Here is a 23,366-nt window from a genome sequence, read left to right on the forward strand (position 1 = left end):
GAGTTGTAGATAAAAAAAGAATGTCAGCTTTGGAGACAGTCTGGGTTTAAATCCCAGTTCTGTCAATTTGAGCTGTTTACTGTCTCTGAGCCTGCATCTTCTTGTCTGTAAAATGGAGATAAAGTGGGTATAATGAGGTCTACCTTGCAGAGCCATTGTGAGCATTGGAAATGATGAATGAATCATACCAGAATGTCTAGTATAATTACAGTCATGCATTGTTTAACGATGGGGATACATTCTTAAAAATGTGTCACTAGACAATTTTGTCATTGTGTGAACATTATAGAATGTACTTACACAAACCTAGATGTTATATGTATTTTTATTTATATGTATATTTTCACATGAAAAAACAAATGTCCCAGCATTATTACTGAATATCAGTCATTTCCCCTACTTGATCTGCCATGCCAATATCAAGGGCCATGTATCAGGTTTCTGTATATGTTCCATTATAATCTTATGGGACCATGGTTTTAAATGTGGAATCATTGATGGAAATGTCTTTATGTAGTATATGGCTGTGTATCACTAGTATATAATATAGCAATATTATGGAGGAACATGTAGATCCAATCACTTTACCTAATACAAAATGACTGATATGGTGGGAACACAATAAACACCAGTTTTGACTTTTAGTACATAGTTGCCCTTAAGTAAAGAATTTTGTCAGCCGGGTGCAGTGGCTGATGCCTGTAATCCCAACACTTTGGGAGGCCAAGTCGGGCAGATCACCTGAGGTCAGGAGTTCAAGACCAGCCTGGCTAACATGGTGAAACCCTGTCTCTACTAAAAATACAAAATTAACTGGGTATGGTGGCACGCACCGGTAGTCCCAGCTACTCGGGAGGCTGAGGCAGGAGAATCACTTGAACCTGGGAGGCAGAGGTTGCGGTGAGCCGAGATTGCACCACTGCACTCCAGCCTGGGCAACAGAACAAAATTCTGTCTCAAAAAACAAAAAAAGAAAGTAGTTGGCTCTTCTTGCCCTGGAAGAGTGTCTGTATCCAGGCCCAGCACAGCCAGTTTCCTCCTTTGAGCTGTGTGTGGTGGAGCTCCCAAACTCCTCCTGCTTCCAGGTGCTTTCCTTACCCTCTGTGTTGGTGATCTTCTTCTCTTCATGTATGTGTGCAGAGCTGAACTCCCTGTTTTCGATGGCCTCTGGCCGACATAGAACATGCTGGGGTGCTGCTCCCCTAGAGGTGTTTTAATTGAGATAAAATGCCTATAGAGAGAGAGGCACACATGTTAAAAGTACAATTTCACAGGTTTTACGACATGTCTGCCCTTGAACTCTTCAATCAACATATAGACATTTCCTCTCATATTAAGTCATACAAAAAAAACTTAGTTAAAAAAAAAAAGAAAAGAAAAAGATATAGACCTTTCCATCATACCAGAAAGTTCTTTCTCAGCCCCTATTAGTCAGTCCGCACCCCAAAAGACAACCACTTTTCTAATTTCTAGCATCATAGATGAGCTTTGCCTGTTCTTCAGCTCATATAAATGGAATCATAGGGCGTGTTATCTTCTAGGTCTGTCTCTGCACAGTGTCATGTTTTTGAGGCTTCTCCATGTTGTTGTCTGTACCTGTAGTTTGTTTATTGCTGACTGGTGTTCCATTTTATGAGTATACCATAATTTCTTGTACATTAGGGTTATTTTCTCTTCCCCTAGATTTGAACTCTATTTTTTTTTTTTTGTTAGCAAAACTTAAGTTTGCCCTAGCTTTATTATAGCCACATCACACTACTTTGGGGTTCATAAAAGCCCCCAGGTGCTTTTCATGTCAACTACAGTTGAACCAAATTTTCCAGTGAGTACCTGCACCACTGAGATTTTTTTTTTAATTAACCTAATGTAAAACTTTACATCCACCCTATTAAATGTTATCTGGTTGGTTTTAAAGCCCTGTTTTAAATTTTGCTTCGGTCATCTGTGATGTTAATAAGGCTTTCCAACCTCGTACAGCTTGCACATTTGATAACTAAGCCTTCTGTGTCTTTGTCCAAGTCTTAACGTGTTTTATGAGAAGGCAGAACCATGTGGCACCCTGTTTCAGACCTTTCTGTAGGTTGACCACAGGTCATAAGTCAGCACTCTTCAAGTGTGGTTGTTCAGCCAGCTACAGAGCCAGCCGAGTTTCATCCTCCAGCCTATGCTTGGCTTTGCATTCTCTTCATCTTGGGACAAGGGCTATGTCTCCCAGGAACATCTGCTGTGTCTCTTGGTTCAGCATGGTCTGTGATACAGAAAACTAGTGGCCAAAGGGAGAAGGTGTACTGGTAGACTGCCAGCATCAAATAGAGTCTTGGAGTGGAGCAGGACCTTTATGGGATGTGAGGATCGCCATCTCCAGTGTCTGGCCCATGTCATGTTTCCCCAGGTAGGACGATGCTCCAGGAGTGGGCTCTCTCTGGCTTAACTGATGATTGGGTATTCAGGGACACCAATCAAGATGCTCTCCGTCTGGGACACAGACCAGCCAGTAGAGGGTTGCTTCATGAGTGAGGAATTAGAGCAAAGTGCATAGATGGTCTTATGGTTGTTCTTTACTGGTGGCTCTAAGAGTAGTCTGTCCAGTCCTCTCTTTGTCATCTTTATTGTAGCCATTTCATCAGCAAGTAATTATTGATGTCTACTTTGTGCCTGGCCTTGTATAAGGTGATGTGATACTGAAGCAGATAAGAACAGGTCCCTGCTCTTAAGGTTCTCTGCGTGGTAGGGGATACAGAATTGTAAGTTGTTGCTCCTGGTAGAGTGTGGTAAGGGCCGTGAAAGACACGTGTGCAGGTGTCCTGGAGCCCAGAGGAAGGGGAGGACAGAGAGGGGCCGGTGGGCTCTGCTAACTGTGCAGCCAGATGGATACTGGCAGCTTCCTGCTTCCCAAATGTCCCATATTCTTGGGCTCCTGGTAGACCACACCTTTCTGCTGTGAAAGCATAGAAGTCCCAGTGGGGTTTTGAAAGTGCTGATTAAATCTTAGCTTGACCTGTGTTAAACATTCCATGTATGGCTCTCTCAAGATCTATCCTGATCATCTCAATTTTAGGAAATTCCCTGGACCTCTCCACAGCACTGCAGGCTGTTGCTTAGGGTAGATTATTGTATGACTTATTTTATCCATTTTCCTCTACCTTCAAGGTCAGAACATGACCCTTTTCCTGATCATATGGCTCAAAACTCCCCATACCCACCAGCACACAGACAACATCTTAGATTTTCTGAGGTCATTCCATTGTTCCCTTACCTAGTCTCAGACTGCCAGACCACAGACTCTGGCCTTTGCTTTGAAGAACCTGAAACCTGGGCCTTGGCAATTACCGTGGGTGAGAAATCTCAGGCAATACACAAGGAGCCATATACCAGTGGGTTCTCTGAATGATAAGAACTGAAATCCTGGCCGGGGCGGTGGTTCACTCCTGTAATCCCAGCAATTTGGGAGACCAAGGCGGGCAGATTATTTGAGGTCAGGAGTTTGAGACCAGCCTGGCCAACATGGTGAAACCCAGTCTGTATGACAAATACAAAAAAATTAGCCGAGCATGGTGGTGCATGCCTGTAGTCCAGCTACTCGGGAGGCTGAGGCATGAGAATCGCTTGAACCTGGAAGGCAGAGGTTGCAGTGAACTGAGATTGTGCCACTGCACTCCAGCCTAGGCACAGAGCAAGACTCTCTATCAAAAAAAAAAAAAAAAAAGAAAAGAAATGAAATGAACTCCTGTAAGAGTACATACTTAACTCTGCCAGGGTTTCCTTTCCTTCATATCCTGAACTTCGAGGTCTCCCTGGCCAGGCTCTGTGATTCAGTGGGACCATCAAGAGGGAGCCCCAGAGGCCAGGCATGGTGGCTCACATCTGTAATCCCAGATGTCAGGAGTTCGAGACCAGCCTGGCCAACATGGTGAAACCCTGTCTATACGAAAAATACAGAAATTAGCTGGGTGTGGTGGCACATGCCTCTGGTCCCAGCTACTCAGGAGGCTGAGGCAGAAGAGTTGCTTGAACCTGGGAGGTGGAGGTTACAGTGAGCCGAGATCATGCCACCGTACTCCAGCCTGGGTGACAGAGCAAGCCCCAGAGCCAGACTGGCATGAGGTGTCTGAATCTGGATGTTTCTACACAGACACATCTGCTGGGGGTCAGCAAAGAGAGCTCCTCAAGTCCAAGGGAGCTGCCTCCTGGGATGACCACTTGGCATCCGCCTCATAGCTCCCAGTGTCTCAGGCAAGCAGTTTCTCCAGTGCTTCCCCATCGAGGAGGTGCTAGAGAGAGAATAGAATGGCAGACTCCTTGAGGAAGGGGGAAATGTGCTTGTTCACCAGACCCTGATCTTAGACCTGGGAAGCCCCTTTTCACTTGAGGGGTCATTTTAGAGCATTAGAAAGGAAGCTTAATGCATATAATCTCATCGGTGCATTTGGCTACTAGACTTTCCATTTTCTTTTGAGGGGGAAGGTTTTTAGCCATCAGAAGTGCCAGTTTTCGGAGCCTCCTTGGTTAGTGAATTGGGAAGGACCAGGTAACTGTTTCCTCAGAGCTGCTGGGGGGACAGATATATGGGGTTCATTCCCCCACTCTGTCCTGCCTCCGTTTAACCTCTAAGATTGCCAGCCTCTGTGAGATACAGTTCTGTTGTCACCACACCTCGGAGATCCTTTCATTCATTCTTTCTGGATTTACTGAGCACCTGACTTATGTCAGGTAAGCAGCCCCGTGGTGCTCCTGGAAGGCAAATGAAGAAATACATACAATTCAGGGGAATTTGTAGAACTGTGTGAAGTCTAGGCAGAGTGGAAGGAAAATTCAGGGGAGTTTGTGGAACTGTGAACTCTAGGCAGAGTGGAAGGAGAATTCAGGGGAGTTTGTGGAACTGTGAACTCTAGGCAGAGCGGAAGGAGAATTCAGGGGAGTTTGTGGAACTGTGTGAACTCTAGGCAGAGCGGAAGGAGAATTCAGGGGAGTTTGTGGAACTGTGTGAACTCTAGGCTGAGCGGAAGGAGAATTCAGGGGAGTTTGTGGAACTGTGTGAACTCTAGGCAGAGCGGAAGGAGTGGACAGTTCTGACTGCTGGGAGAAGCATGCTGACAGTGAGCAGGCCTTCCTGGCAGGGGTGGTAGAGGGAACAGAGGTGCAAGGCAGAAGACACCCAGTTATTGGGGAAGGGTCTGTAGTGCAGTCTGTGGAGCTAGGTGTGAGGAGGGCTCACGCGGAACTGTGGGGCAGGGCCAGGCTTGGGCGGCATCGCCCCCTGAGCTGCATGAGTCATGTCCATAGGATACCCCTACCCAGCTCTCACAGTGGTTAAGAACACAGGTCAGCACTTATAAGCAAGGTATATCTTGGGCAAATTCTGTAGCCTGTCTGCCTTGGTTTCCTCATCTGTATAATCAGGATAATGGTATTGCTTCATAGGGTTATTGTGAGGATTAACTGAGTTAATACATGACAGGTGCTTAGGAGCAGTGCCTGGCACATAAGAAACAACACAGAAGTGTTTTCATTGCTATGATGCTTGAGGGGTGAGCATAGGAGGGATGGCATATCCTCAAAAACAGCGTCCCCCAGCTCAGTCTCTTGACCCCCAGAGTCTGCCTCCCACCTCTCTTCATTCCATCCCCTCCTCCACAACTGACTTCACTCCTTGACTCTACCCACATACCTAGCTGCTAGAATCAACAATTACCAATATTTTCCATATTTGCTTCACCTATATTTGGATGAAGTAATTTTAAGTAAATTTTAGACATCATGACATTTCACCCCTGAGGACATAACTTTGCATCTCTAAAAACTAAGGACTTTCTTTACATAACCACGATCTTGTTATTCCACTACCAAATTGCAAGTAACTCCTTTATATCATCCAATACCCAGTCTGCATTCATATTTCCCCAGTTCTTAGGATACTCTTTGCAGTTTTTGAGCCAGAATCCAAACAAGGCCCACATAATTGGTTTTGGTTTTTATGTCTCTTAAGTTTTTTCTGTTCTAGAAGAGCCCCTCCATCCTTTGTTTTTCCTTTTTTAATGACGTTTTAAAAGTCTTTCAGAATGTGGTTTTTTGGATTTGTCTTGTTGCTTTCTTGTGGTGTCACTTAACTTGTTCCTCTATCCCCTATATTTCCCAAGAAATGAAAGTTAGATCCAAAGGCTGGGTTAGACTTAGGTTAAATTTCTCACTGTCACTGTCCCTGTTTCTCTCTCTCTCTCTCCCCCTGCCCACCTCTGCTTTTGGCAAGACAAGCTCCTAGGTGATACTGTGTACTTCATACTTCCTCATGTCAGAATGCTCACAGTGTCTGCTTGTCTTGCTGTTAGCAACACTAAGGTTGACCGATGAGGTCATGTGGCGACAACAACAGCAGGTTTCTCAAAGCCACTGTCTGTGAGGACTCAAAAGACATTTTGCAAATACATATGCTAAACCTTAGACCAGTCAGCAGAAAGAGAGAAAGAGAACAAGTGTGTGAAGACGGGGAAACCTGTGGCTGTCTTTCTTTCCTTCTCCGTCCCCATTGCTGTCTTCCTTTTTTCCTTTCTCCCTCCCTTCTCCTTTCTCCCGATCCTTTCTCTCCCCCTCTCTCCTCCTTCCCTGTCTTCCACATATCCTTTACTCCTCCTCCCCTCCCCTATTCCCCATGTGCACCCCTCCCTTTCCTTCACCCCTGCCCCGTGACCCTTTCCACCTTCTTCTCCACTTTCCACCTCCCTCCCCCGACCCCTCAGATGATTGACGGCGAGGCCTTCCTTTTGCTGACACAGGCGGACATTGTGAAGATCATGAGCGTCAAGCTGGGCCCAGCCTTGAAGATCTATAACGCCATTCTCATGTTCAAAAACGCCGATGACACCTTAAAGTGACTGGCCCAGGGCTGGGCCCTCCTGCGGCCCCTGCTTGGTCTCCCTCTCCAGCTGATGCTTTCTTCCTGACCTGAGTTCCTCATACCCCCACGTCCCCATGTTCCACCTGTATCTGACCAGGGCTAGTCCTTCTTAGAGGGTACATGGGAGCCGAGGAGCCCTGGGGAGGGTAGGCACCCAGCCCCAAGTCCTAGAGCTCATTCGCCACCAGGCATGTCAGTGAGGGTGTGATTGGCAGGGGCATTACTCATGGAGTCAGTGGGACTGTGGCAACCCCACAGCTCCAGTGGACTTTTATTTTATTACCAAAGGGTCTTTTTCTTAGCGGTTGAGGAGAGTCTAGTAGAGCAGCAGTCCTTCAATCTGAGGCCCCTTTCCCTTTTTTGGTATCTCTGTGTGCTTTTCTCTTCTTGGCTCCTTTCCTCCTGCCAAGAATGACCCTGCCACAAACGTATTTACTCCTGGAGGCACCTCCTCCCTTTCTGTCTGCTGGTTTTGCTGCCCTCATTCTGCTGCTTCGTTTCCTGGGCAGTGCCCCCAGCCAGACCCCACTGGCTCTTCCCCCTGAGAGATGTGAACCTCAGAAACATGTTTTCATAAGATCCCTTGGAAGTCTCTAGCTGCCTTTCTCTCTTTTGCCCGGAATTGAGAGATTCTGAGCTAAGATGCCTTCCTGAACTTGCCCAGTTCTGGACCAGTTGACATTTTAGTATCCCATGCCAAGTCCAAGTTCCAGCAGAATGAGCAGGTGGCTAGAGCCTCTTTTATAGATGGCAGAGGTTGAGGTTCCACTGCTGTTTTCCACACACCCTTCATGTGTTGAGTCTGGAAAGGAGTAAGCCCAGCCTGGTCAGTAGCCTAGGTTAGGAGACCAGCATAAGAATTTGTTAGACAATCTCGGGTCTTTGGCCAGAGGGGCAGCTCCAGCAGGCATAGTGGTGCCTGAAATTAGGAATAGTGTCCTCTGCAGCCTTGGACCTCAGCCAAGGTATTGCCCATGGGGTGATGGCCCCAGGTCTGCCAGGCCTTCTGCCATGAAAATGTAGCACTCTGTGTAGCACACACCCCCATGATATCATTCAGCGTGTCCCTTAAATGTTTACCACTAGCTCTTGCAGAGTCTTGAAGTTGGGAGTTAGGAAGGTGAACTTTTCTATCTGAATTCTCCGAGTCCCTGAAGCCCTCCTTGCCGCTCTCCATTTGTCTTGCACTGCCAGCCAGGTCCCTGCTGGGGCTCTGGGACTTCCACTTCTCTGTCCACATAGGAACCCAGCTTCCACTGAGTCACTGCCAAACCTGCCTCCCAGCCTGGGTGGGAAGGGGGAGAGCCACTGGCAGGAGCCAGCCCCACATGGAGGCAAGGAGTCGCTGCCAACCTCCCGTGCCCAGGTGCTGTTGTGGGCCTGCAGAGTGTGGGGCCGGTGCCTTCTCCCAGACCCCTTCTCTCAATCGTGTGATGCGTGTGTGTGTGCACGTGTATGTGTGCGTGTGTGGCACTCTCAGAAGTGTTTGACAGGGTGCAGATGTGAGGCTCAGTGTTGGGAAAATGCCAAGGGCTATTATTAAAATTTGAAGCTTTATTTTTACCTTAGAAGTGGAAAACCCAGAGCTCTGTTGATTTCCTACCACAACCCAGTAGGGGCCCCTCTCTCCCATGGGCTGGACAGCTTTTTGAGGAAGCCATTCAGCTCCCACAGTTGAGCTCCCACAGGGCTTCAGGTGTCCCTTCCCTTTCAACTGCTTAGAGGCAGCTTTGAGCACAGCCTTCCTGGGAGGAAGCTAGGCAAGCCCTGCCACACAGCAAAGGTTGGGTTTACAAGGGTGACATTGGTACCCCCTTGGCCAAGAGTAAAGTAGAACGAGTCTAAGCCCTGCTTTTATCTTGGTTTTCTGGGTGGTGGCAGAGCTCATCAGCTCCTTATCCTCAGTCGGCTTCTCTAAAAGACGAGAGGTGTTCACTGACTTTGTGCAGTGAGAAGGCAGCAAGTACTCATGGCTGGTGCTGTGGGACCTCACAGCTTCTAAGGAGAGGGGCTAGGAGGGCCTTTGCCCTCGGATCTGTGTAATGCTTGCCTGTGGTAAAGGCAAGATGGACCGAGGGCCTTGGAAAAAAGGGCTCCCAGGCCTCTGAACTTTGAGGCCTCAGCACTTTCTGCACTGTTGTCAAACTCTTTGGAAAGAAACCAAATCATTAAAAAGTAGAACGAAATCTGCCTCTTGTCTGCCCCACTGCCCCTTTACCCCCACTCTGTCCCCAAATGATATTATTGCACCTTGACCTGGGAGTGCAGAGAGGGGAGGGAGTTGGCAGAGATTCCTGGTGCCCTCTGCCCTCTTAGCAACAGGTGCCACTTATATTTTGGCCCCTGGCAGCCTCGCCCAGCCCCTGATCAGCCCAGGCCTAGGGCAGTTAGGACCTTTCTGTTTATGTTCTCAAGCAGAGAGAATGATCTCAGAGTTTGCAAATGAAGCCTTTTTTGCACTTTCATTCACATGCACTTTGGTGGGGTTACATTTTTGTACTTGCCTCTTGTGTGTGCACATGTGTGTGTGTGTCTTTTAAGAGAATCTTCTGGCTTAAGCTAAGATGACTCTTGAGGGAGAAAAAGTTACAAACAAAATGTGGTGTGATTTGTCGGTGTATCAAAACAACATAAATAAACTTGAACAACTGAGATTCAGCCAGAGTGTGTTTCTATTTTCATGATAAAACATCCAGAGAACACAAAATGATTATCAGTAGTGGCATTACTGAAGAGACTGAAGTGTTCTCTTTGTTGTTAGTTAGGGGTACTTATAGTTTTTAAGGTAACAAACAAAAGATAAGGATAAATGGGTATATCTGTCTACATTGAAAGTGTAAACAGTGGGAACTCCCAGAGATCAGTGTCTAAAAGGGCCTGATCCTTGATATTTGGTAAATGGTCAAGGGCAGAAAATTCAATGAAACCTCTAAATTTTAAAATAATAATATCAGGCTGGGCACAGTGGTTCACGCTTATAATCCTAGCCACTTTGGGAGGCCAAGGAGGGAGGATCACTTGAGGCCAGGGGTTCAAGACCATCTGGGTAACATAACTAGATCCTGTCTCTATAAAAAAAATAATTATTTTTAATGATGGCGTATGCCTGTAGTCCCGGCTACTTAGGAGGCTGAAGCGGGAGGATCACCTGAGCCCAGGAGTTCAAGGCTGCAGTGAGCTGTGATTGCACCGATGTGCTCTATCCTGGTGCTCAAATAAAAAATGAAAACATCAAACTTTCAGATGGGGAAATGTCAACCTGAACAGTTAGATTTTGTTACACTTCCCAGAGACTACGAGCAGGTGGGAAAATGGCACCTTTCCACACCGTAACTGGGAACCTACCTGACCGAGACGGGTGCCATGATAGAGTGGTGGTCCCTGGCTTCAATGTGAACTGAACCCTCAGGGCACCCAGGAAGCACCTGGGGTTTGGGGGCTTTAGCTCTAACTTCCCTTTTCATGCTTCTCAAACCTCCTACCCCATTGTCTTGACAGATGTCCTCACCATCCATGTCACAGAGAAAGTGGAAGTCATCAGAAGAAACACCTTCACCTTCCTGCCATCTCATCTGCATGTCTCCTCCCACCCACATTCATTCTGTTTCTTTCCTATTACAGTGGAAGACTTGATGCTTCCACTTGTCAGAAGCTAATCTTCTACTAGCCATGGCTGCAATAAAAGGAAAAGAAACATTAAGAGACAAGAAGGGGCTTTTGGACATTTAAAATGGGATTACGGAGATAAAGATTCAACACAAGGGTCAAAAGATAAAGTTGAGGACATTTCCCAGCAGGTAGAATAAAAAGAAAAAGGCCGGGCCTGGTGGCTCATGCCTGTAATCCCAGCACTTTGGGAGGCCAAGGTAGGCAGATCACGAGGTCAGGAGTCTGAGACCAGACCGACCAACATAGTGAAACCCTGTCTCTACCAAAGATACAAAAATTAGCCAGATGTGGTAGTATGCGTTTGTAATCCCGGCTACTCAGGAGGCTGAGGCAGAAGAATCGCTTGAACCCGAGAGGCAGAGGTTGCAGTGAACCGAGATCACACCACTGTACTCCAGCCTGGGTGACAGAGCAAGACTCCACATCAAAAAAAAAAAAAAAAAAAGAAAAGATAAGAAATGGGAAAGAAGAAAATGTATCAGAGGACTAGTTGGAGGCCCAAATAGATGATTAATAGAAATTCTAATAAGAGAAATTCTAATTCTAACCGAGAAAACAAATTATATCAAAAACAAACTGAACAAACTTGTATACTGAAAACAAGAAAACATTGCTGAAAGAAATTCAAGAACACCTAACTAAATGGAAAGAGATCTGTGTTCATGGCTAGGAAGACTTAATATTGTTAAGATGTCAATATTACCCAAAGAGGTTTACATATTCAATGCAATCCTTATCAAAATCTCAGCTGATTTTTTTTTTTCATGCAGAAATGGAAAGACGGATCCTTAAATTCCTATGGAATTGCATGAGGCCTCAGATAGCCCAAACAATCTTGATAAAGTATAACAAAGTTGAAGAATGAACTGATTTATTTATTTCCTTCCTGCCTGCCTGCCTGCTTTCTTTCTTTTTTTTTTTTTTTTGACAGAGTTTTGCTCTCGTCACCCAGGCTGGAATGCAATGGTGCAATCTCAACTCGGTGCAATCTCAGCTCACTGCAACCTCCGCCGTCTCCTGGGTTCAAGCAATTCTCCTGCCTCAGCCTCCTGAGTAGCTGGGATTACAGGCACCCACCACCATGCCCAGCTAATTTTTGTATTTTTAGTAGAGACAAGGTTTTATCATGTTGGCCAGGCTGGTCTCAAACTCCTGACCTCAGGTGATCCTCCCACCTTGGCCTCACAAAGTGCTGAAATAACAGGCATGAGCCACCGCGCCCAGTCAGAGCAAACCAATTTCAAAACTTACTTCAAAGCCACAGTAATCAAAACAGTGTGGTACTGGCATAAGGACAAATAGACCAATAGGATAGAGGTGAGAGTCTAAAAATTAGTCCATACGTCTATAACCAGTTGATTTTCAATAAGAATGCCAAGTCCATTAAATGGAGGAAAGTACAGTTTCTTCAACAAATGGGTCTGGGGTAACTGGATTTCTACATGCAAAAGAATGAAATTGGATACCTACCTCACCCCATGTTCAAGAATTAACTCAAAATGGATTGATGACCTAAATACAAGAACTAAAACTATAAAACCCTGAGAAGAAAACATAAAGGTATATCTTCATGACCTTGGAATTGGCAATGAATTCTTAGCTATGACACCAAAAGCATAAGCAACAAAAGAAAAAATAGATAAACGGAACTTCATGGCCAGGCACAGTGGCTCACACTTTTAATCCCAGCATTTTGGGAGGCCGAGGTGGGCGGATCATGAAGTCAAGAGATCGAGACCATCCTGGCCAACATTGTGAAACCCCATCTGTACTAAAAATACAAAAGTTAGCTGGGTGTGGTGGCACGTGCCTGTAGTCCCAGCTACTCGGGAGGCTGAGGCAGGAGAATCGCTTGAACCCGGGAGGTGGAGGTTGCAGTGAGCCGAGGTCACGGCACTACATTCCAGCCTGGGCGACAGTGCGAGACTCTGTCTCAAAAAAAAAAAAAAAAATTCATAAAAATTAAAGACTTTTGTGCATCAAAGGACATTATCAAAAGAGTAAAAAGCACCTACAGGGTGGGAGAAAACATTTGCAAATTTTACAAGGGTTTAATATATAGAATATATAAAGAACTCCTAAAAGCAAGCAACGAAAAGCCCCATTAAAAGATGGGCAAACAACTTGAATAGATATTTCTCCAAAAAAATACATGTAAATGGCCAGTGAGCCTGTGAAAAGTTGTTCAACATCATTAGGCATTAGGGAAATGTAAATTAAAGCCACAATGAGATATCACTTTTTACCCATTAAGATGGTTGTAATTTTTTAAAAAAGGAAAGTAAAATGGTGAGGCTGTGGAGAAATTGGAGCCCCTGTAGTAGTGGAGATGTAAAATGGTGCAGCTGCTATGGAAGAGAGTTTGGCATTCAAAGCATGATGTAGGCTGAAGAAAAGAGTTTGGCAGTTCCTTCAAAAGCTAAGCATAGAATTATACGATTTAGCAACTCCACTCCTAGGTATATACCCAAAAGATTTGAAAACAGATACTTGTATGCCTATGCTCATTGCAATATTATTCACAGCAGCTGAAAGGTAGAAACAGCCCATGTCATCATCAGCAGAAAACAAAATATGGTCTATCCATTCAATGGAATCTTAATTCAGTCAAAAAAGAATAAAGTTCTGATACTTGCTACCACTGGATGAACCTTGAAAACACGCTAAGTGAAATAAATGAGGCCAGGCGCGGTGGCTCATGCCTGTAATCCCAGCACTTTGGGAGGCTGAGGCAGGTACATCACGAGGTCAGGAGTTTGAGACCAGCCTGGCCAACATAGTGAAACCCCGTCTCTACTAAAAATACAAAAAATTGGTTGGGTGTGGTGGCAGGCACCTGTAATCCCAGCTACTTAGGAGGCTGAGGCAGGAGAGTCACTTGAACCCAGGAGGTGGAGGCTGCAGTGAGCCGAGATCGCACCACTGCACTCCAGCGTGAGCAACAGTGTGAGACTCCGTCTCAAAAAAATAAAAAAGAGACATGAAAGAACAAATACTCCACATATATGAAATATCCAAAATAGGCAAATTCATAGAGATGGAAAGTAGATTAGAGGTTACCAGGGACTGTGGGGAAGGGGAAATGTGGAGTCATTGCCTGATAATTACAGAGTTTCTCTTCGGGGTGATAAAAACAGATTTTTTATTCATTAGATAATGATGTTTATATAACATGAATATACTTAATGACACTGAATTGCACCCTTAAAAAATGGTTACAATGGCAAGTTTTATATTTACCACAATAAATTTCCTTTTAAAAGAGGAAGACATAGGATCCAAGAAGCAGGACACACCAAGGAAAGAGACAAAGGGGATTTTCCAGGCCAGTCACAGTGGTTCACGCCTGTAATCCCAGCACTTTGGGAGGCCAAGACAGGTGGATCTCTTGAGGCCAGGAGTTTGAGACCAGCCCGGCCAACACTGCAAAACCTGTCTCTACTAAAAATACAAAACAAGTAGCTGAGTATGGTGGTGCGTGCCTGTAATCCTAGCTACTTGGAAGGCTGAGGCAGAAGAATTGCTTGAACCTGGGAGTGGGAGGCTGCAGTGAGCCGAGATCGTGCCGCTGCACTCCAGCCTGGGTGACAGAGAGGCTCTTATTTCAAATGAAAAAAAGGCGGAGGTGGGGACGGGTTTCCAGAGTGATGGGAAAGGAAGGGCCAGGTTCACCTCTGGACAGCTGTCTAGGTGAGAGTAGGAGGATGAAAGGCTCTAAGAAAAATGGGGGGAAAAAGACTGAAACTGATATATTAATGTATCAAGAGGATATTTTAGCTTTATCAAAGAGTTATGTACACATAATTATATATAATTCTCTAATAATTATATATATTGAATATGTTCAATTTCTAAAACCAAATGAAGCAACTATAAATTCAGGAAAAGCTGCAGTGTGTGTTTGCATGGGCATAATCTAAGTATTCATGTTCTATAGTAGTAAAGAAACCACTTGAAATGTTTTAAACTGAAAGATGGAAGAATAGAAGTATAAGACTATTAAGATATATGGAGGTAAATACCAAGGAAAGCAGCTTAAAAAGATGAGGAATGGGGCAAGGAACTGATCTTTTTCATTATTTGATTTTACACTTTGTACACTTACCACTTTCTAAAAATGTTTCCAAAAAGGAAACTGCGGCCCATATCTGGGCTATGTTTGCCCAAGAGTCTTTCTCTTAGCCCATGTGGATAACAGATTTTTCTCTGGTGGCCCTGTGTCTGTTATTCCTTTTGCCTATGGGTGAATCTGCAGGTGGGGCTGGGGGTGGGAATAGGGCTGGAGCCAGACTAAGGACAGAAAAGTGGGCTGAGGAATGTCAAAGTCCAGGGAACATTTCTGGAGGTGAATTTCCATTGGTTAAGTCTCTTGCTTTCCCCTTATGCCTGAGAACAGGGCTTTGACCTTCATACCCAAACAACAAAGTCCAGCCAGGGAGGGTGGGAGGGGAAAGAAGGAAGAGAGGAAGATGGGAAGGAGACGCATATCTGCAGTGGACTATCTGCACATATCTGCACGAGTGACCTTGGCCATTTCCTGCAGTATCACTGAGGGGGAAGGGCAAGTTCAGCACTGCTGCTAGCCACGTTGGTTGGCACAACTTGTTATAATAATTTGGTAGATAGTTCATAATTAACCCAGCACTCACATGTACAAGAGTTTATCTGTTAGAAATACTAGCAGAAGGCCACAGGATATTAAAGCAGAGAGGTTCTCTGCAGCCTTGTTGGAAATATTGTGAAACTGCCGAAAGTCTAAATGTCCATCAGAAGGAAGAGTGAATAGGGAATAGGGGTAGTGAAAACCCCACACTGAAGTGTGGTGCAGCTGCTTAAAAGATGTATATATGAAAAAAAGTGAATTACTGATGGCCCATTTTCTGGAAAAGAATGGACGCAGTTATATAGATTAATACATACAGATTAATATATATAGATTAAGACATAGACAAAAGTCTGGAAGGATTGTCACCCTTTCTTTTTTTTTTTTTTTTTTTTTTTGAGACAGAGTCTCGCTCTGCTGCCCAGGCTGGAGTGCAGTGGCGTGATCTCAGCTCACTGCAAGCTCCGCCTCCCGGGTTCATGCCATTCTCCTGCCTAAGTCTCCCAAGCAGCTGGGACTACAAGCGCCTGCCACCACACCCGGCTAACTTTTTGTATTTTTAGTAGAGACGGGGTTTCACCGTGTTAGCCAGGATGGTCTCGATCTGCTGACCTCGTGATCCGCCCTCCTCGGTCTCCCAAAGTGCTGCGATTACAGGCATGAGCCACTGCGTCCGGCCTGATTGTCACCCTTTAGTTAACAGCAGCTACCTCTGGAAAGGATATTGAAGATGGGCTGGAGGGAAAGCTTTCACTTTTTATTTGACATTCTTCTGTAAGTTGGAATTAGTTGATACACTTTATGCAACCAATGCCAGTATGTGGGGTGTTTTTTAACCAGCTCTGGAAGAGCAGGGGAGAAGGAGCTTGGTGGCACAGCAGCAGCAGCAGCAGGAGCTCTGGAAAAGGGCAGGACCTTGTGTGCTGCCCTGATTTGCTCTGTGCACTTAGGCCAGCCACCTCCCCTATCTGGACCAGGGCCAGACACCTGCTGCTATGTGTGTTGGTGGAGGTGGGGTGTGTAGCCATGCAGGGCTCCTCCAGAGCACAGCAGAGCAGCCAGTGTTTAAGGCACCAGAATTACCAGAAAGTTGTTGACATTTTAATGGAAAGGCAATGGAAGAAGCAGTGTGAAAGTCAGCCTGCTGAGGAGGGGTCACTGGGTAGAGCTTTCCTTACCTGTCCAGGGGTCCAATTAGAACCCAGGGCCAGCCAGGCACGGTGGCTCATGCCTGTAATCCCAGCACTTTGGGAGGCCAAGGTGGGCGGATCACGAGGTCAGGAGATTGAGACCATCCTGGCTAACACGGTGAAACCTCGTCTCTACTAAAACTACAAAAATTAGCCAGGCATGGTGGTAGGCGCCTGTAGTCCCAGCTACTCGGGAAGTTGAGGCAGGAGAATGGTGTGAACCCGGGAGGCGGAGCTTGCAGTGAGCCGAGATCATGCCACTGCACTCCAGCCTGGGTAACAGAGCGAGACTCCGTCTCAAAAAAAAACAAAAAAAAGAACCCAGGGCCTGGGACGCTTTGGGTCAACCCCCAAGAAAACCTTCCCTGTTCTCCAGGGTGAGCTAATCTCTGGTTCCTGAGCCTCAAATCTCTGAAGGGCAGAGTGGGGCATAGGTTTCAACTCAGCTGTGATTCTCCCTGAACGGTGCCAGGGCAGTGCTAGGTTGGGTAAGCTCTGGGTGGCAGTCTTTGGCTTAACACAAGAAATTGCCAGAGGCTGGCTCAGGGGGAAATGAGCTGCCCAGCCCTGGAAGTTTCTATGAAAGGACTGAACATAGAGGCTGGTGGCCCCCATTAGGGAAGGGGTGGAGGAGAGAGTTGTGTGAGACCAACCTTTCAGTTGCTGGTTCACTAGGTTCCAAGCGAAAGGGAAGATGACTCAGCAGAGGGAATCAGGGAAGGCTGTGTAGGAGTCAGCATTTAAGCTGGACCTTGAGAGAGTGCGGCAGTTCCAGTGTTGAAAGGGACTTCAGAGACCCTCCCTCCAGCAGGACACACCATCCATCAGCAATTCACATGAGGCTCCGGGAGCTGAAGTCAGTTGCCCATGGTCACATAACAAGTTGTGCTTTTAAAAATTCAGAGAGTCCCCCAGGCAGTGCCCATCCAGGAGCCAGCGGGTGCAGCCAGCTTGGTAATTCAGGTCCAGTTGTTAATTAGTAACTGGAAGGCCCTGAAGCCAGCTTCCAGCAGGCAGGGCTGGGAGGTTGAACTTGAGCCGGTTTGGGAGCCAGGAGCGAGTGGGTGACAGGTCGTTCCTGATTGGGAAGGTTGCTCGACAAGTCAGGATTGTGCCTCCAGTCAGAAGGACCATGAAGAGAGAGAAGAGGGCAGAGCCGTGCAAGGGGCTGCTCCCCAGGACCTGAGCTGGAACCTGGAGTTTTCAGGTGAGAGGCTCACCCGTGAGCAGGATACCTGCCTGCTGGCCTATTGGTCTCCAAATTGACTAGTTACCTAGCTAACATCTTTCCTAGTACTTGTTGACTCTCTTTCCTTCCTTTCTTCCTTCCCAACTTCTTTCCCTTCTCCCTCCTTCCTTTCCTTCCTTCCCCCTCAACTATCTGCTTTCTCAGCTGTCTAATTTTCTTTCTCCTTAACTAACCAACTTACATCCTCACTTCCTTCCCACTAACTTCATTTTTTCCTTTTCTAGCTTTCTATTGTCTTCCTGAAATTCCAGGTCATGGGCTCTGCAGTCAGATGGCCTGGGTTCAAATCCTGGTTATGTCATTTATTAACTGTCTTGATCATGTCACTTCCCTCTCCTTGCCTCAGTTTTCTCCTCCTTAAAACAGGTACGATGATAGTTCCTAACCCATGGGGTTGTTGGAACAAAATAAGATAAAGTTGGCACTTGAACTGGGCAGGTGTGTAAATGAACAAGTTACATTGAAGACAGGGACAGCACCAGGAGAGGGCGCATGGGGTCGGCGGGTCGTCTGGCTTCCAGGAAAGGCAATGAGAACAGATGAAAAGGTGAGCTGGAAAGACCAGGTTCGTTGGGGAATGTTCCAAGGAGAGAGAACTGTGTGACACTGTCACACCCCCACACCCCATTTGACAGGACCAGGGAGCTGTAAGCATGTCCATGTAACAATGGGACAGAGGAGGCAAATCTGGGCTGTGGCAAGTTAGGAAAGGGACAGGCTTAAGGACTCATGGAGGGGCCTGAGTGGGAGTTCGCAGAGTCTGAAGAGTTAGGAGAACATATTGATGTCCAGCTTCTGGCCAGAAAATTAGAACACCGTGGTGCAAGAGAGAAGAAAGCCTTAGGAACTGAGGGCTGATTAAGCATAGGGGTCACAGTCAAGGTGATGGGGGAGGGTGTGATGGGCCATGGGCATGCCAGGTTCCCACCCAGAACTTAGTACTTGAATATTAACTCAACAGCAATATCTTGAGAAGCTTTACACAATAGTACAAAGATAAAAGTTAAAATAACCAGCCAGGCGCGGTGGCTCACACCTGTAATCCTAACACTTTGGGAGGCCAAGGCGGGCGGATCACCTGAGGTCAGGAGTTCGAGACTAGCCTGACCAACATGGTGAAACCTCCTCTCAACTAAAAATAGAAAAATTAGTTGGGTGTCGTGCACATGCCTGTAATCCCAGTTACTCGGGAGGCTGAGACAGAGAATCGCTTCAACCCAGGAGGCGGAAGTTGCAGTGAGCAGAGATTGCGCCACTGCACTCCAGCCTGGGCAACAGAGTGAGACTCCATCTTAAAAAAAAAAAGTTAAAATAACCTAACCTAAGAACCCGCCGTTACCTTGGGTCGTGACCTTCCAGTCTTTTTTTGGCAGCTGTACTCACAAATGTGTGCGTGCATACGTGTCTTTTGTTTTTCTTTTATAAAATTGGCACCCCTACAACACCTGCTATTTTGAAACTTGGTTTTTTGCTTGATACTGTATCATGTGTATGTTCCTGTTTTGGTTTACATAGGTTTTATATAGTTTTTGGTTGTGTAATTTTCCACTTTATATATGTACCAACATTTATCAATTCATTTATCGATTCATTAGCCAAATATGTACTGGGCACCTACTATATTCCAGGCCCTGTGCTCAGTGCTGAGGATACAATAGTTGAACAGGAAGTATTTGCCCTCCTGGAGCTGATGTTTTAGTTGGAGATAGAAAATAAAAACTAATAGTTACAGGATAAGGTATCAGTGCTACAAAGTAAAATATAAAGTAGACAAAGTGTATAGGGAATGAGCAGAACTGGTATCAGAGTGACTAACCATCCTGGTTGGCCCAGGACTATAGCGGTTTTAGCACTGAAACCCATCAGTCCCAGACAAACCAGGATGACCTGTCACTCGTGATCAGTACAGTCCTCTCCAAGAGGTGACTTTTAAGCAGAAACCGTTATGACATTAGTGGAAAACAGCCATGCGGATGCCTGGGGGAAGAGTGTCGTAGGCAGAGGGAAAGCTACGTGCAAGGGGCTGGAGGCCAGAGAGTAGTGTGTTTCAGGGACAGCAAGAGAAAGCAGAGAGGCTGAGGGCAGTCAGGAAGCAGAGGAGTGGAAGCCGAGGAGGAGATGGAGACAGCAGCCAGGTCATATGGATCTCATAAACCATGGTAGAGGCTTTGGATTTTATTTATTTATTTATTTATTTATTTATTTATTTAGACAGAATCTTGCTCTGTCACCAGGCTGGAGTGCAGTGGCACAATCTCCGCTCACTGCAACCTCTGCCTCTGGGTTCAAGCGATTCTCCTGCCTCAGCCTCCCGAGTAGCTGGGACTACAGGCACGTGTCACGACGCCCAGCTAATTTTTGTATTTTTAGTAGAAACGGGGTTTCACCATGTTGGCCAGGATGGTCTTGATCTCTTGACATGAGCCACCACGCCCAGCTGAGGCTTTGGATTTTTATTCTAGGTGTGATGAGAAAGCGCTGGAGTTTTTGAGCAACTAAGGCACATGATCTGATTTACATTTTAAGACTCATTGTGGCTTTTCATGGAGAAAGATTGTAGTGGGTAAGTGGAGAAGCAGGGAGTCAGTGGAGAATCTATTGCAATAATCCATGCAAGTGACGATGGGGGCTCAGGCAGGGCGGTTTCAGCAATGATGGTGAGCAGCAGTGGTTTCTGGATATATTGTGAATGGAATTTCATGGTGGAGTGGAAGTGGAGTGAGGGTGCAGCCTTTCCAGAATGAACTCAAAGTTGCTGGCTTGAACTTTTGAGTAGGCGGTAGTGCCATTATTGAGGCTGAAGACTGAGGGAGGAACAGACTGGGGCAGAGTGGAAGGAATATGAGTCAAGACCTTTGTTTCAGACATGTTAAGTTCGAGATACCAGCCAGGCACGGTGGCTCATACCTGTAATCCCAGCACTTTGGGAGGCCAAGGCAGGAGGATCGCTTAAGCTCATGAGTTCAAGACCAGCCTGGGCAACATGGTGAAACCCTGTCTCTACAAAAAGTACAAAAAAAATTAGCCAAGCCTGGTAGTGTGTGTCTATAGTCCCAGCTACTTGGGAGGCTGAGGTGGGAGGATGGCTTGAGCTGGGGAGGTAAAGATTGCAGAGAGCCTAGATCACTCCACTGCACTCTAACCTGGGCTGCAGAGCTAAACCATGTCTCAAAAAAAAAATAAAAATAAAAAATAAAAGAAGATTGAGATGCTTTGGCTGGACGTGGTGGCTCACACCTGTAATCCCAGCACTTTGGGAGGCAGGGGCGGGTGGATCACATGAGGTCAGGAGTTCAAGACCAGTCTGGCCAACATGGTGAAACCCAGTCTCTACTAAAAATACAAAAATTAGCCAGGCACGGTGGCAGGTGCTGTAATCCCAGCTACTGGGGAGGCTGAGGCAGGAGAATCGCTTGAACCAGAAAGCATAGGCTGCAGTGAGCCGAGATTGTGCCACTGCACTCCAGCCTGGGTGACAGAGTGAGACTCTTTCTTACAAAAAAAAAAAAAGATTGAGATGCCTCTAGACATCTAACTAGTGAATTGTCAAGGAAGCAGTTAAATATTTAAGTACAGAGTTCAGGAAAGAATCAGAACTAGGCTGGGTGTGGTGGCTCACACCTGTAATCCCAGCACTTTGGGAGGCCGAGGCAGGCACATCACTTGAGGTCAGGAGTTCGAGACCAGCCTGGCCAACATGGTGAAACCCCATCTCTACTTAAAAAAAATACAAAAATTAGCCGGGTATGGTGGTGGGGCCTGTAGTCCCAGATACTTGGGAGGCTGAGGTGGGAGTACCACTTGAACCTGGGAGGCAGAGTTTGCAATGAGGTGAGATACTGCCACTGCACTCTAGCCTGGGTGACAGATCAAGACTCTGTCTCAAAAAAAAAAAAAAAAAAAAAAGAAAAGAAAAGAAAGAAAGAGAATTAGAATGAGAGAGAGAGAGATTTGGGAACTGACAAGTATAGTTGGTTAAACCATTAAAATGATAGCAATCAACTAAAGAACAAGTATGTGTAGACAGAGGCCCAAAGACTAAGCCCTGGGATAGGCCTGTGTTTAAGGATAAAAAAAGGAGGAAAATCCAGCACGAGAGATGGAGGAAGAGCAGTCAGTGAGCTAGAAGGAAAACCAAGAGTTCCTGAAGCCAAATGGGGAACGTGAGCACACCAAATTCTTCAGAGAAGTTGAGTAAGATGAGGATGAGGAACTCATCACTGGCTTTGGCACATAGAGATCACTGGTCCACGGTTTCATTGAAGTGTTGGGATGACAGCCTGTTTGGAATGGGCTCAAAAGAGAACAGGAAGAGGAGTGGAGACAAGGAGTCCAGACCACCCTTCGGTGGAGTTTAGCTGAAAAGGAGTACAAAGAAATGGGACAGTATCTGGACACGGTGTATGGTCAAGAGAGGGAGCTCTTGCAGCCAGCAAGTATTCTGCAGTGCCCTGTGGTGGGACACTTAAGTTACTATTAGCACAATTATTTTGCCGTTATAAATAGTGCTGCTGAATGAAGGCCACATCAGGATCTTGTTTTTAAAAAGAAATGTCCTTGTTCTGGGTATGTGTTTTGTCAACACGACGTCCTGCTCATCATGAACTGGTTCCACATTTCTATTTTGTTCAAGATGGAAGGCTTTGATACTGTGCACTCAGGTTTTCTCTGGTCAACACTTCCAGATCCTCTGCATTTCAGAGCCCACAGAGAACCCCTGAGGCCACTGGGCTCAGTTCTGTCCGTGACCAACTTTCTGGGTCCTAGCCCCATGTGTCCCTCCCCTGTAGTATACTGTAGCCACACAAAAAGTTCGAGAAGGGCAGGGGCCGTGGGCCCATCAACTCCTTTATTCCCCAGAACACCTGCCCACCCCTCGGGTCCTGGGGAGAGGAAGGGACCCTGTGAGTACCTAATGACTGCCCCAGGAAGCAAGGCCTTCCTGAGCCAGGGGGCTCTCTGGGACTGTTTCTTACACAGCAGGACAGCTGTGGGCCAACCAGGCCTGCCCTGAGGACTGGGCCAGAGCCCTTGAGGGGACGGCAGGGAAAGGCCCAAAGGACCAAGTGCTCAGCAAAGACCAAGGCAGCCTGGACTGAGCTAGACACCCAGGCTCCAGGTTCCTTCCTCTGAAACATCTGCAGGTTTTTGGGAGGCGAAGGGGTCTCAGCTGCCATGGCTGACCTCTGTGGGACCTCTTCTTCAGCTCCAGATGGTCTCCACAGGGTTCATATACACAGGCTCCCTACACGTACGCATGCACGCGCATACACACACACACACACACACACACCCCAGAGTAAATTTACTGATATACACCAATATGAACACAGACACACAATGACTTACCTATACACACATATTAATAGATGCCCATACTGCTCTGAACACATACCTTCAGACATCCACACAGACTCGCACTCACCCACATACACACACTGACACAGCACATTCACATACAAAGATACACACTGACATGTACTACAGAGACACGCTGAAACACATCCATATGCACACCACACACACTGAGAGGTACAGTGATGCACACAGTCACAGACGCACAGACATACGCTGATGTAATTGTACAAATGTGGTCACACTGACACATACATGCAATCATCTGCGCAGACTCATACAAACGGACACAAATACCTGAAATACAGAGCCACAGACAGACACACATGGAAGCACGGTATGCACAAAACACACAGTACATACCATGCCGCACACACCCCGACCCACACAGTCTAACAAGCCCCAAGG

At 46.4% G+C, this 23,366-nt stretch overlaps 2 protein-coding genes and 1 long non-coding RNA gene across 20 annotated transcripts in view; 2 read left to right on the forward strand and 1 right to left on the reverse strand.

The window, feature by feature from the left end:
• L3MBTL1 (L3MBTL histone methyl-lysine binding protein 1) overlaps window positions 1-10,599 on the forward strand; it is a 45,137-nt gene extending 34,538 nt beyond the window's left edge. For 8 of the 14 annotated variants that reach the window (XM_077951823.1, XM_077951826.1, XM_077951824.1 and 5 more), the window contains one exon: window positions 10,391-10,599. In XM_077951823.1, the coding sequence (XP_077807949.1) occupies window positions 10,391-10,525 (135 nt within the window). In that variant the 3' untranslated portion in view covers window positions 10,526-10,599. Of the gene's footprint in view, window positions 1-6,734; window positions 9,551-10,390 lie in introns of those variants that run through there. The other 6 variants (XM_077951825.1, XM_077951827.1, XM_015148962.3 and 3 more) reach the window with 2 other exon arrangements.
• On the reverse strand, window positions 312-17,145 carry LOC144332176 (uncharacterized). Its single transcript, XR_013399980.1, has 2 exons — window positions 17,008-17,145; window positions 312-1,231 (listed from the first exon to the last, which is right to left on the reverse strand). It is a non-coding gene; the product is annotated as an uncharacterized LOC144332176 (long non-coding RNA).
• Window positions 17,017-23,366, forward strand: part of SGK2 (serum/glucocorticoid regulated kinase 2) — a 33,011-nt gene continuing 26,661 nt past the window's right edge. For 2 of the 5 annotated variants that reach the window (XM_015148967.3, XM_077951841.1), the window contains exon 1: window positions 17,020-17,561. The gene's annotated coding sequence lies outside the window, so the exon portion shown is untranslated. Of the gene's footprint in view, window positions 17,562-23,366 lie in introns of all 5 variants that reach the window. The other 3 variants (XM_077951842.1, XM_077951840.1, XM_015148965.3) reach the window with 3 other exon arrangements.

This window comes from Macaca mulatta, chromosome 10, assembly GCF_049350105.2.
Source record: "Macaca mulatta isolate MMU2019108-1 chromosome 10, T2T-MMU8v2.0, whole genome shotgun sequence".
Lineage (NCBI taxonomy): Eukaryota > Metazoa > Chordata > Mammalia > Primates > Cercopithecidae > Macaca > Macaca mulatta.